The 12,587-nt window shown below is 41.4% G+C and overlaps 1 protein-coding gene across 1 annotated transcript in view; it reads left to right on the top strand.

Moving 5' to 3' along the window:
• Positions 1–11,850, top strand: part of LOC128643820 (trafficking protein particle complex subunit 3) — a 68,266-nt gene extending 56,416 nt beyond the window's left edge. The window contains exon 5 of the mRNA XM_053696639.1: positions 10,417–11,850. Coding sequence (XP_053552614.1) covers positions 10,417–10,536 — 120 coding nt within the window. The 3' untranslated portion in view covers positions 10,537–11,850. The remainder of the gene's footprint in view (positions 1–10,416) is intronic.
• The last annotated feature ends 737 nt before the right edge of the window (positions 11,851–12,587 follow it).

Genomic DNA, 12,587 nt, shown 5'->3' with positions numbered 1-12,587 from the left:
AATGACAATGATGCCCAAGATGATTCCTCAAGTGAGGGGAGTAAGCATGGTACTGCATCATTCCCTCCTTCGTCTACACGAGTCTTGCCCACTCAGGAGGCCCCTAGTACATCTAGCGCGCCAATACTCCTTACTATGCAACAATTAACGGCTGTAATGGATAATTCTGTCAAAAACATTTTAGCCAAAATGAACACTTATCAGCGTAAGCGCGACTGCTCTGTTTTAGATACTGAAGAGCATGACGACGCTGATAATAATGTTTCTGAAGGGCCCCTAACCCAGTCTGATGGGGCCAGGGAGGTTTTGTCTGAGGGAGAAATTACTGATTCAGGGAACATTTCTCAACAAGCTGAACCTGATGTGATTACGTTCAAATTTAAGTTGGAACATCTCCGCATTCTGCTTAAGGAGGTATTATCCACTCTGGATGATTGTGACAAGTTGGTCATCCCAGAGAAACTATGTAAAATGGACAAGTTCCTAGAGGTCCCGGGGCTCCCAGAAGCTTTTCCTATACCCAAGCGGGTGGCGGACATTGTTAATAAAGAATGGGAAAGGCCCGGTATTCCTTTCGTCCCTCCCCCCATATTTAAAAAATTGTTTCCTATGGTCGACCCCAGAAAGGACTTATGGCAGACAGTCCCCAAGGTCGAGGGAGCGGTTTCCACTTTAAACAAACGCACCACTATACCCATAGAGGATAGTTGTGCTTTCAAAGATCCTATGGATAAAAAATTAGAAGGTTTGCTTAAAAAGATGTTTGTTCAGCAGGGTTACCTTCTACAACCAATTTCATGCATTGTCCCTGTCGCTACAGCCGCATGTTTCTGGTTCGATGAGCTGATAAAGGCGGTCGATAGTGATTCTCCTCCTTATGAGGAGATTATGGACAGAATCAATGCTCTCAAATTGGCTAATTCTTTCACCCTAGACGCCACTTTGCAAGTGGCTAGGTTAGCGGCTAAGAATTCTGGGTTTGCTATTGTGGCGCGCAGAGCGCTTTGGTTGAAATCTTGGTCGGCTGATGCGTCTTCCAAGAACAAGCTACTTAACATTCCTTTCAAGGGGAAAACGCTGTTTGGCCCTGACTTGAAAGAGATTATCTCTGATATCACTGGGGGTAAGGGCCACGCCCTTCCTCAGGATCGGCCTTTCAAGGCAAAAAATAAACCTAATTTTCGTCCCTTTCGTAGAAACGGACCAGCCCAAAGTGCTACGTCCTCTAAGCAAGAGGGTAATACTTCTCAAGCCAAGCCAGCTTGGAGACCAATGCAAGGCTGGAACAAGGGAAAGCAGGCCAAGAAACCTGCCACTGCTACCAAGACAGCATGAAATGTTGGCCCCCGTTCCGGGACCGGATCTGGTGGGGGGCAGACTCTCTCTCTTCGCTCAGGCTTGGGCAAGAGATGTTCTGGATCCTTGGGCGCTAGAAATAGTCTCCCAAGGTTATCTTCTGGAATTCAAGGGGCTTCCCCCAAGGGGGAGGTTCCACAGGTCTCAGTTGTCTTCAGACCACATAAAAAGACAGGCATTCTTACATTGTGTAGAAGACCTGTTAAAAATGGGAGTGATTCATCCTGTTCCATTAAGAGAACAAGGGATGGGGTTCTACTCCAATCTGTTCATAGTTCCCAAAAAAGAGGGAACGTTCAGACCAATCTTAGATCTCAAGATCTTAAACAAGTTTCTCAAGGTTCCATCGTTCAAGATGGAAACCATTCGAACTATTCTTCCTTCCATCCAGGAAGGTCAATTCATGACCACGGTGGACTTAAAGGATGCGTATCTACATATTCCTATCCACAAGGAACATCATCGGTTCCTAAGGTTCGCATTCCTGGACAAGCATTACCAGTTCGTGGCGCTTCCTTTCGGATTAGCCACTGCTCCAAGGATTTTCACAAAGGTACTAGGGTCCCTTCTAGCTGTGCTAAAACCAAGGGGCATTGCTGTAGTACCTTACTTGGACGACATTCTGATTCAAGCGTCGTCCCTTCCTCAAGCAAAGGCTCACACGGACATTGTCCTGGCCTTTCTCAGATCTCACGGATGGAAAGTGAACGTGGAAAAGAGTTCTCTATCTCCGTCAACAAGGGTTCCCTTCTTGGGAACAATAATAGACTCCTTAGAAATGAGGATTTTTCTGACAGAGGCCAGAAAAACAAAACTTCTAGACTCTTGTCGGATACTTCATTCCGTTCCTCTTCCTTCCATAGCTCAGTGCATGGAAGTGATCGGGTTGATGGTAGCGGCAATGGACATAGTTCCTTTTGCGCGCATTCATCTAAGACCATTACAACTGTGCATGCTCAGTCAGTGGAATGGGGACTATACAGACTTGTCTCCGAAGATACAAGTAAATCAGAGGACCAGAGACTCACTCCGTTGGTGGCTGTCCCTGGACAACCTGTCACAAGGGATGACATTCCGCAGACCAGAGTGGGTCATTGTCACGACCGACGCCAGTCTGATGGGCTGGGGCGCGGTCTGGGGATCCCTGAAAGCTCAGGGTCTTTGGTCTCGGGAAGAATCTCTTCTACCGATAAATATTCTGGAACTGAGAGCGATATTCAATGCTCTCAAAGCTTGGCCTCAGCTAGCGAGGGCCAAGTTCATACGGTTTCAATCAGACAACATGACAACTGTTGCGTACATCAACCATCAGGGGGGAACAAGGAGTTCCCTAGCGATGGAAGAAGTGACCAAAATCATTCTATGGGCGGAGTCTCACTCCTGCCACCTGTCTGCTATCCACATCCCAGGAGTGGAAAATTGGGAAGCGGATTTTCTGAGTCGTCAGACATTGCATCCGGGGGAGTGGGAACTCCATCCGGAAATCTTTGCCCAAGTCACTCAGCTGTGGGGCATTCCAGACATGGATCTGATGGCCTCTCGTCAGAACTTCAAAGTTCCTTGCTACGGGTCCAGATCCAGGGATCCCAAGGCGGCTCTAGTGGATGCACTAGTAGCACCTTGGACCTTCAAACTAGCTTATGTGTTCCCGCCGTTTCCTCTCATCCCCAGGCTGGTAGCCAGGATCAATCAGGAGAGGGCGTCGGTGATCTTGATAGCTCCTGCGTGGCCACGCAGGACTTGGTATGCAGATCTGGTGAATATGTCATCGGCTCCACCTTGGAAGCTACCTTTGAGACAAGACCTTCTTGTTCAGGGTCCGTTCGAACATCCGAATCTGGTTTCACTCCAGCTGACTGCTTGGAGATTGAACGCTTGATCTTATCGAAGCGAGGGTTCTCAGATTCTGTTATCGATACTCTTGTTCAGGCCAGAAAGCCTGTAACTAGAAAGATTTACCACAAAATTTGGAAAAAATATATCTGTTGGTGTGAATCTAAAGGATTCCCTTGGGACAAGGTTAAGATTCCTAAGATTCTATCCTTCCTTCAAGAAGGATTGGAAAAAGGATTATCTGCAAGTTCCCTGAAGGGACAGATTTCTGCCTTGTCTGTGTTACTTCACAAAAAGCTGGCAGCTGTGCCAGATGTTCAAGCCTTTGTTCAGGCTCTGGTTAGAATTAAGCCTGTTTACAAACCTTTGACTCCTCCTTGGAGTCTCAATTTAGTTCTTTCAGTTCTTCAGGGGGTTCCGTTTGAACCCTTACATTCCGTTGATATTAAGTTATTATCTTGGAAAGTTTTGTTTTTAGTTGCAATTTCTTCTGCTAGAAGAGTTTCAGAATTATCTGCTCTGCAGTGTTCTCCTCCTTATCTGGTGTTCCATGCAGATAAGGTGGTTTTACGTACTAAACCTGGTTTTCTTCCAAAAGTTGTTTCTAACAAAAACATTAACCAGGAGATTATCGTACCTTCTCTGTGTCCGAAACCAGTTTCAAAGAAGGAACGTTTGTTGCACAATTTGGATGTTGTTCGCGCTCTAAAATTCTATTTAGATGCTACAAAGGATTTTAGACAAACATCTTCCTTGTTTGTTGTTTATTCCGGTAAAAGGAGAGGTCAAAAAGCAACTTCTACCTCTCTCTCTTTTTGGATTAAAAGCATCATCAGATTGGCTTACGAGACTGCCGGACGGCAGCCTCCCGAAAGAATCACAGCTCATTCCACTAGGGCTGTGGCTTCCACATGGGCCTTCAAGAACGAGGCTTCTGTTGATCAGATATGTAGGGCAGCGACTTGGTCTTCACTGCACACTTTTACCAAATTTTACAAGTTTGATACTTTTGCTTCTTCTGAGGCTATTTTTGGGAGAAAGGTTTTGCAAGCCGTGGTGCCTTCCATTTAGGTGACCTGATTTGCTCCCTCCCTTCATCCGTGTCCTAAAGCTTTGGTATTGGTTCCCACAAGTAAGGATGACGCCGTGGACCGGACACACCTATGTTGGAGAAAACAGAATTTATGTTTACCTGATAAATTACTTTCTCCAACGGTGTGTCCGGTCCACGGCCCGCCCTGGTTTTTTTTAATCAGGTCTGATAATTTATTTTCTTTAACTACAGTCACCACGGTACCATATGGTTTCTCCTATGCAAATATTCCTCCTTAACGTCGGTCGAATGACTGGGGTAGGCGGAGCCTAGGAGGGATCATGTGACCAGCTTTGCTGGGCTCTTTGCCATTTCCTGTTGGGGAAGAGAATATCCCACAAGTAAGGATGACGCCGTGGACCGGACACACCGTTGGAGAAAGTAATTTATCAGGTAAACATAAATTCTGTTTTTATCTTGGAAAGTTCTTTTTTGATGGCTATTTCCTCGGCTCGTAGAGTCTCCGAGTTATCTGCTTTACAATGTGATTCTCATCTGATCTTCCATGCAGATAAGGTAGTTCTGCTTACAAACCTGGGTTTTTGCCTAAGGTGGTATCTACTATGAATATCAATCAAGAGATTGTTGTTCCATCATTGTGTCCTAATCCTTCTTCAAAGAAGGAACGTCTTTTACATAATCTGGACGTGGTTCGTGCTTTAAAGTTTTACTTACAAGCTACTAAAGATTTTCGTCAAACATCTGCTTTGTTTGTTGTTTACTCTGGACAGAGAAGAGGTCAAAAGGCTTCGGCAACCTCTCTTTTTGGCTAAGAAGCATAATCCGCTTAGCCTATGAGACTGCTGGGCAGCAGCCTCCTGAAAGGATTACAGCTCATTCTACTAGAGCTGTGGCTTCCACTTGGGCCTTTAAAAATGAGGCTTCTGTTGAAGAGATTTGCAAGGCGGCGACTTGGTCTTCGCTTCATACTTTTTCAAAATTCTACAAATTTGATACTTTTGCTTCTTCAGAGGCTATTTTTGGGAGAAAGGTTTTACAGGCAGTGGTACCTTCCGTTTAAGTACCTGCCTTGTCCCTCCATTCATCCGTGTACTTTAGCTTTGGTATTGGTATCCCACAAGTAATGGATGATCCATGGACTGGATACACCTTACAAGAGAAAACACAATTTATGCTTACCTGATAAATTTATTTCTCTTGTGGTGTATCCAGTCCACGACCCGATCTGTCATTTTAAGGCAGGTCAAAATTTTAGATTAAACTACAGTCACCACTGCACCCTATGGTTTCTCCTTTCTCGGCTTGTTTCGGTCGAATGACTGGATATGGCAGTTAGGGGAGGAACTATATAACAGCTCTGCTATGGGTTTCCTCTTGCAACTTCCTGTTGGGAAGGAGAATATCCCACAAGTAATGGATGATCCGTGGACTGGATACACCACAAGAGAAATACATTTATCAGGTAAGCATAAATTGTGTTTTTTTATGCTCCGAGAGTGTATTGGACATTGAGATTCTGTAGTGTTAAATACATTTTTATTGAAAAATTAAGGTGGTATAGTCATATATAAGAAAATCGTGATTTTTCTTTTAGGGTCAAACATCCCTATTTTCATTTTTCCCATATTTTGTATATGTGTGTATATGTATGTGTGTATGTATGTATGTGTGTATATATATATATATATATATATATATATATATATATATATATATATATATATATATACATACAGTCATATGCAAAAGTTTAGGCTCCCCTGACAATTTCCATGATTTTCTTTTATAAATAATTGGGTGTTTGGATCAGCAATTTCATTTTGATCTATCAAATCACTGACGGACACAGTAATATTTCAGTAGTGAAATTAGGTTTATTGGATTAACAGAAAATGTGCAATATGCATCAAAACAAAATTAGACAGATGCATACATTTGGGCACCCTTGTCATTTTGTTGATTTGAATACCTGTAACTACCTAGCACTGATTAATTGGAACACACAATTGGTTTGGTGAGCCCATTAAGCCTTGAACTTCATAGACAGGTGCATCCAATCATGAGAAAAAGTATTTAAGGTGGCCAATTGCAAGCTGCTGTTCTCTTTGACTCTCCTCTGAAGAGTGGCAACATGGGGGCCTCAAAACAGCTCTCAAATGACCTGAAAACAAAGATTGTTCAACATTTATGGTTTAGGGGAAGGCTACAAAAGCTATTGCAGAGATTTAAGCTGTCAGTGTACACTCTGAGGAACATAGTGAGGAAATGGAAGACCACAGGCACAGTTCTTGTTAAGGCCAGAAGTAAAATATCGGAAAGGCAAAGGATGCTTAGAACGGTCAAAAACAGCCCACAGACCACCTCCAACATCATCTTGCTGCAGATGCTGTCACTGTGCATCATTCAACAATTCAGCGTATGGGAGAGTGATGCGGAAGAAGCCTTTTCTGCACACACGCCACAAACATAGTCGCTTGAGGTATGTAAACGCACATTTGGACAAGCCAGCTTCATTTTGGAAGAAGGTGCTGTGGACTGATGAAACAAAGATCAAGTTATTTGGTCATAACAAGGGGCGTTATGCATGGCGGCAAAAGAACACAGTGTTCCAAGACAAACACTTGCTAGCCACAGTAAAATTTGGTGGATGTTCCATCATGCTGTGTGGCCAGTGCCAGTACTGGGAATCTTGTTAAAGTTGAGGGTCGCATGGATTCCACTCAATATCAGCAGATACTTGAGAATAATGTTGAGGAATCTGTCACAAAGTTGAAGTTACGCCGGAGCTGGATATTTCAACAAGACAATGACCCAAAACACTGCTCAAAATCTACTCTGGCATTTATGCAGAGGAACAAGTACAATGTTCTGGAATGGCCATCCCAGTCCCCAGACCTGAATATCATTGAAAATCTGTTGGGTGATTTGAAGCGGGCTGTCCATGCTCGGCCACCATCAAACTTAACTGAAATGGAGATGTTTTGCAAGGAGGAATGGTCCAAAATACCTTCATCCATAATCCAGACACTCATTACAGGCTATAGGAAGCGTATAGAGGCTGTTATTTCTGCTAAAGGAGGCTCTACTTAATATTGATGCAATATTTCTGTTGGGGTGCCCAAATTTATTCACATGTCTAATTTTGTTTTGATGCATATTGCACATTTTCTGTTATCCAATAAACCTCACTACTAAAATATTACTGTGTCCCTCAGTTATTTGATAGATCAAAATGAAATTGCTGATCCAAACATCCAATTATTTATAAATGAAAATCATGGAAATTGTCAGGGGTGCCTAAACTTTTGCATACGACTGTGTATATGTGTGTATGTATGTATGTACAGTGGATATAAAAAGTCTTCACACCCCTGTTAAAATGTCAGGTTTCTGTGATGTAAATAAATGAGACAAAGCTAAATCATTTCAGAACCTTTTCTCCCAAAGCATCAGAGGGATCTCATTGTTAAAAGTTATCAGTCAGGAGAAGGGTACAAAAGAATTTCCAAGGCATTAGATATACCATGGAACACAATGAAGACAGTCATCATCAAGTGGAGAAAATATGGCGCAACAGTGACATTACCAAGAACTGGACGTCCCTCCAAAATTGATGAGAAGAAAACTGGTCTGGGAGGCTGCCAAGAGGTCTACAGCAATATTAAAGGAGCTGCAGGAATATCTGGCAAGTACTGGCTGTGTGGTACATGTGACAACAATCTCCCGTCTTCTTCATATGTCTGGGCTATGGGCTAGAGTGGCATGATGGAAGCCTTTTCTTACCAAGAAAAACATCTAAGCCTGGCTAAATTTTGCAAAAACACATCTGAAGTCTCCCAAAAGCATGTGTGAAAAGGTGTTATGATCTGATGAAATCAAGGTTGAACTTTTTGGCTATATTTCCAAAAGATATGTTTGGCGCAAAAACAACACTGCACATCACCAAAAGAACACCATACCCACAGCGAAGCATGGTGGTTGCAGCATCATGCTTTGGGGCTCTTTTTCCTCAGCTGGAACTGGGGCCTTAGTCAAGGTCGATCGAATTATGAACAGTTCCAAATACCAGTCAGTATTGGCACAAAACCTTCAGGCTACTGCTAGAAAGCTAAACATAAAAAGGAACTTCATCTTTCATTATGACAATGACCCAAAGCATACATCCAAATCAACAAAGGAATGGCTTCACCAGAAGAAGATTAAAGTTTTGGAATGGCCCAGCCAGAGGCCAGGCCTGAATCCGATCATAAATCTGTGCAGTGATCTGAAGAGGGCTGTGCACAGGAGATGCCCTCGTAATCTGACAGATTTCGAGTGTTTTTGCAAAGAAGAGTGGGCAAATCTTGCCAAGTCAAGATGTGCCATGCTGATAGACTCATACCCAAAAAGACTGAGTGCTGTAATAAAATCGAAAGATGCTTCAACAAAGTCTTAGTTTACGGGTTTGCACACTTATGCAACCATATTATTTTAGTTTTACTTCCCTCCACCTAAAATATTTCAGTTTGTTTTTCAATTGAGTTGTACAGTTTATAGGTCACATTAAAGGTGGAAAAAGTTCTGAAATTATTTATCTTTGTCTCATTTTTTTACATCACAGAAACCTGCCATTTTAACAGGGATGTGTAGACTTTTTATATCCACTGTATGTGTTTGTGTGTGTGTGTGTGTGTATATATATATATATATATATATATATATATATATATACACAAAACACGTAAGGGGACTGCACTCTCATACCGGACCGGGTTCACATCCCATGACCCTGCAACATGCTCAGCCCTGGGTGCTCACTGGCACTCACAGGAAGCTGTGCTGTCCCCAGAGTCTCAGGCAATTAACCCCAGATAGGTCTGGATGCAAGAACCATAGGGAAATTACAAAACAAATTAATACAACACACAGAGAAAGTCCAGCACTCACAAGCACTCAGCTAAGATTTAAAAGCAAAAATTGAAAGGTTAGTTACTGCATCTGGCCAAATGGAACAAGCCCAGGTACCATGTCAAGGTCCTTTCCAATACCTGGGACCCTAAAACAGCCACACAATGCAAGCTCTCAAATCCAAACAAACTGGGAACAAGGGAAGGGTGCACAGGCTTATGTAATCACCCTAGACATATACAAAACACGGAAGGGGACTGCACTCTCATACAGGATGACTCCTAACAAAGCCCCAAAGTTTTAGATGTATACTGTTGTATAGAGTCTTCAGACTACGTTTTTATAATGGGTATTTTCATATGCAGTGTCCCAGGCTAATCTCATCAACAGTGTTTATAGTAGTGTTTATTGCATGCAGTTAGATAAAAATTGGTGTATACTGTCCCTTTAAGGTGACCATCTGTAGGGAGTGACTGTATACATAAAATCTGTCTCACAAATTTATTTGCCACGGTTTACTCAGCCCAAATGCCTCCATCCTCTCTCTACCTTTCCTCCTTTCTCCCCTCCTTTTTCTTTCCTCCTCACACCTCTTTTACTTTGAAAATGCCATAAAAAAAAAAAGTGATGTTACACCAAAGAATATTATGCCTAAAATAGATTAAAACCTGGGGGGGGGGGGTTGCAGCAGAATTTTGAGTGCCTAGGGCAGCACAACACCTAAATACACCACAGTGTATGAGTATACCAGTTAAACAGGCTGTCAGAAAGAAAGTTGGGTAGTATCTGCTCAAAACCTTTTTAATGTGTGCTTGTTTTCATAGACGTGTACAAAAAAATACAAACCATTTTTATCTAAATGAAATTATTCATTGTATATTGTCTTGTGTGTTGTTAATGTTTTGCCCACTATGATGATGTGTTTCTGTGAGGGCCAAGTATGAGCTAAACCTTGATTATTATACAAATTCTCATCCCTATACTAATCAAATACACTGCTTTCAATTTACTTATAATAGTAAAAAGAGAAAATTGTAAATATCTGAAAAATGGTTAGATATGTTCTTACAATGTACATTCAGCTATTACAGGACCACTAAATACAGTAGTATTGAATAATTGGTAGATACACAATAAAAAGAAAATGCAGTTGCACTTAGTTTTAAGTTCAATTGAGCAGTAGAATATTTTCTGTCACATTTCAAAGTTGTCCATGTAAGATTAACTGTGATCTCTTCTCCTACAAGATGCCTCCCTTTCATTGACATCTGCAAATTCTTACTTAGGTGCAAATGGCGGTGGATGTGAAGTTTGCTCAGGACACACTTAAGGGTGACAGTGTTACAGAAATCAGGATGAAGTTCATCCGGAGGATTGAGGACAATCTACCAGCTGGTGAAGAGTGACGAAGTAGCCAAGACTCCTAAACTTCTAGGAATTCCAACACTCAATGCAACATTTTGAGCCCCTTTCTGGCACCGTGTATTGCAGGCCCTTCTGGCAGTGTGACTATTAAAGCAGCAGTCATAATTCTATTTTTTTTTTTTAAATACCAAACACTATTTATTGTGACATCTTGTAGCACCTTCCTGTGAAATGCTGCTACAAATTCACATTTCTACAAGCCACATCAGACTTTTTTCTGAATATAACATTTCTTTTTTGATGAGAGCATTGCTAATAGCTGCAGCATGTTCTAGTTGCATATTTGTTTTGTCCAAGCTATCAAAAAAACAGCTGCAGGATATTGGGGTAATTTATATAGTTTATCAACAACAAAGCAGCGCTAAATCAGTCATCTTTGATCTGGTGTCTGTCAGTATCTAAGCTGTAAACATATATCTTTATTCTTTAAAAAGAAAGTCATATAAAAATAAATTCTTACTGACTTTACTAGAAAGGTGAAATGTTTTCTCACAATGACACATTTCCTATTACACCATTTTTTTTAATTTCATAAGTAGCACTGGAAAGATTTGACCTACATTTCTATTAATTTGTACCCGTGTCTTATATCCTGAAAAAAAATCTGAAAGAGGACCTAGCTCTGCCTCTAAAAGATGCATAATATCAAGCACCAGAAATTGTTTGTGGTCGAGGTAATGCTTTAAATGTCATTCTTCATTGATAAGACTTCATGAACTTGTAGTAATTCTATGTTCACCAGTCACTAGTGAAGGGCAAACGAGTCACTTCTGGTGCAAGAATGTAACAAACTGGCTGGAGAGACTTATCATTTTGTTTTTTTCAGTTGTAGAGTGTATTATTAAAAAAAGAATATTGACACATTTATATGGTACATATTTTTCTTTGTTTGTACTTAGACTATGATGTAAAACAATGTCCAAACACCAGCAGACTGCTATTTTCTTACTGTGTAGCCTGCGTTTTACACTTCACTAATTCCCCCCATGAAAATAGTCTAATTAGTGACATCTAGTGGTCATTTTTCCATATTGGTTTAAAGCCATATGTAGTCCAGATAGCTGTAACTTGGCAGCTACTAGCAGCCATTCCGCCTCTTGGTTTTCAAGATTTGGGGGGGGGGAAATTTCTGTATTGAAAGGATTTTGCTTTTTAGTATATTATATGCATGCAAGATTATGTACTGGTGTCAATATTTTTTTTTTTTAAATGTTACTGTCTTATTGTTTTTCTTGGTTGAGTTTTACATTCTGAATTGTGTTAGCATATTTGGAATAAATAACTAAATCTCCAAACCAAGTGGTCATATCAATATTACTCCTATATGTGTATAATCAGTTATACCTGTATCAATAATATTAATATTTATATGTGTGTATTTGAACTAGGCACGCTTACATTCAACCGCACACTGTATTAGACATGTCTGTAAAATTAAAGTGAAAACCAATATGGTTTTCCAAAGAAGTAGCACATGCTCTGTCCTCGGTCCCCGGCTCTTCTCAATCTACACGTCACCATTAGGTTTCCTAATAAAGTCCCAGGGGTTCCATTATTTGTATGCCGATGACACCCAAGTCTACTTCTCTGCACCAGACCTATCTCCTTCCTTGTTAACCCGTGTCACTGTCTTTCTCACATCTCTTCCTGGATGTCCTCTCACTACCTCAAGCTAAATCTCTCCAAAACTGAGCTCCTCATTTCTTCCCCCCCCCCCCTTCTTCCAAAATCTCCACCCCCAATCTCTCTAACTGTCAACAACTCCATCATTTCCCCTACCCCGCATGCTCGATGTCTTGCAGTCACATTTGACTTAGATCTTTCTTTCACTCCTCACATTCAGTCCTTGGCTAAATCCTGCCGCTTCCACCTTAAAAACATCTCTAAAATTAGACATTTCTTTACACAAGACACAGCTAAGATTTTAATCCACTCATCCTTTCCCGCCTCGATTACTGCATCTCTGTCCTCTCTGGTCTCCCCAGCTGCCGCCTAGCTCCTTTACAATCCATAATGAATGCCTTTGCCTAGG

The sequence above is a fragment of the Bombina bombina genome, unplaced genomic scaffold, assembly GCF_027579735.1.
Source record: "Bombina bombina isolate aBomBom1 unplaced genomic scaffold, aBomBom1.pri scaffold_585, whole genome shotgun sequence".
NCBI lineage: Eukaryota > Metazoa > Chordata > Amphibia > Anura > Bombinatoridae > Bombina > Bombina bombina.
Note: the sequence above shows the minus strand (reverse complement) of the source record. Positions and strands in the feature narration are given on the sequence as shown.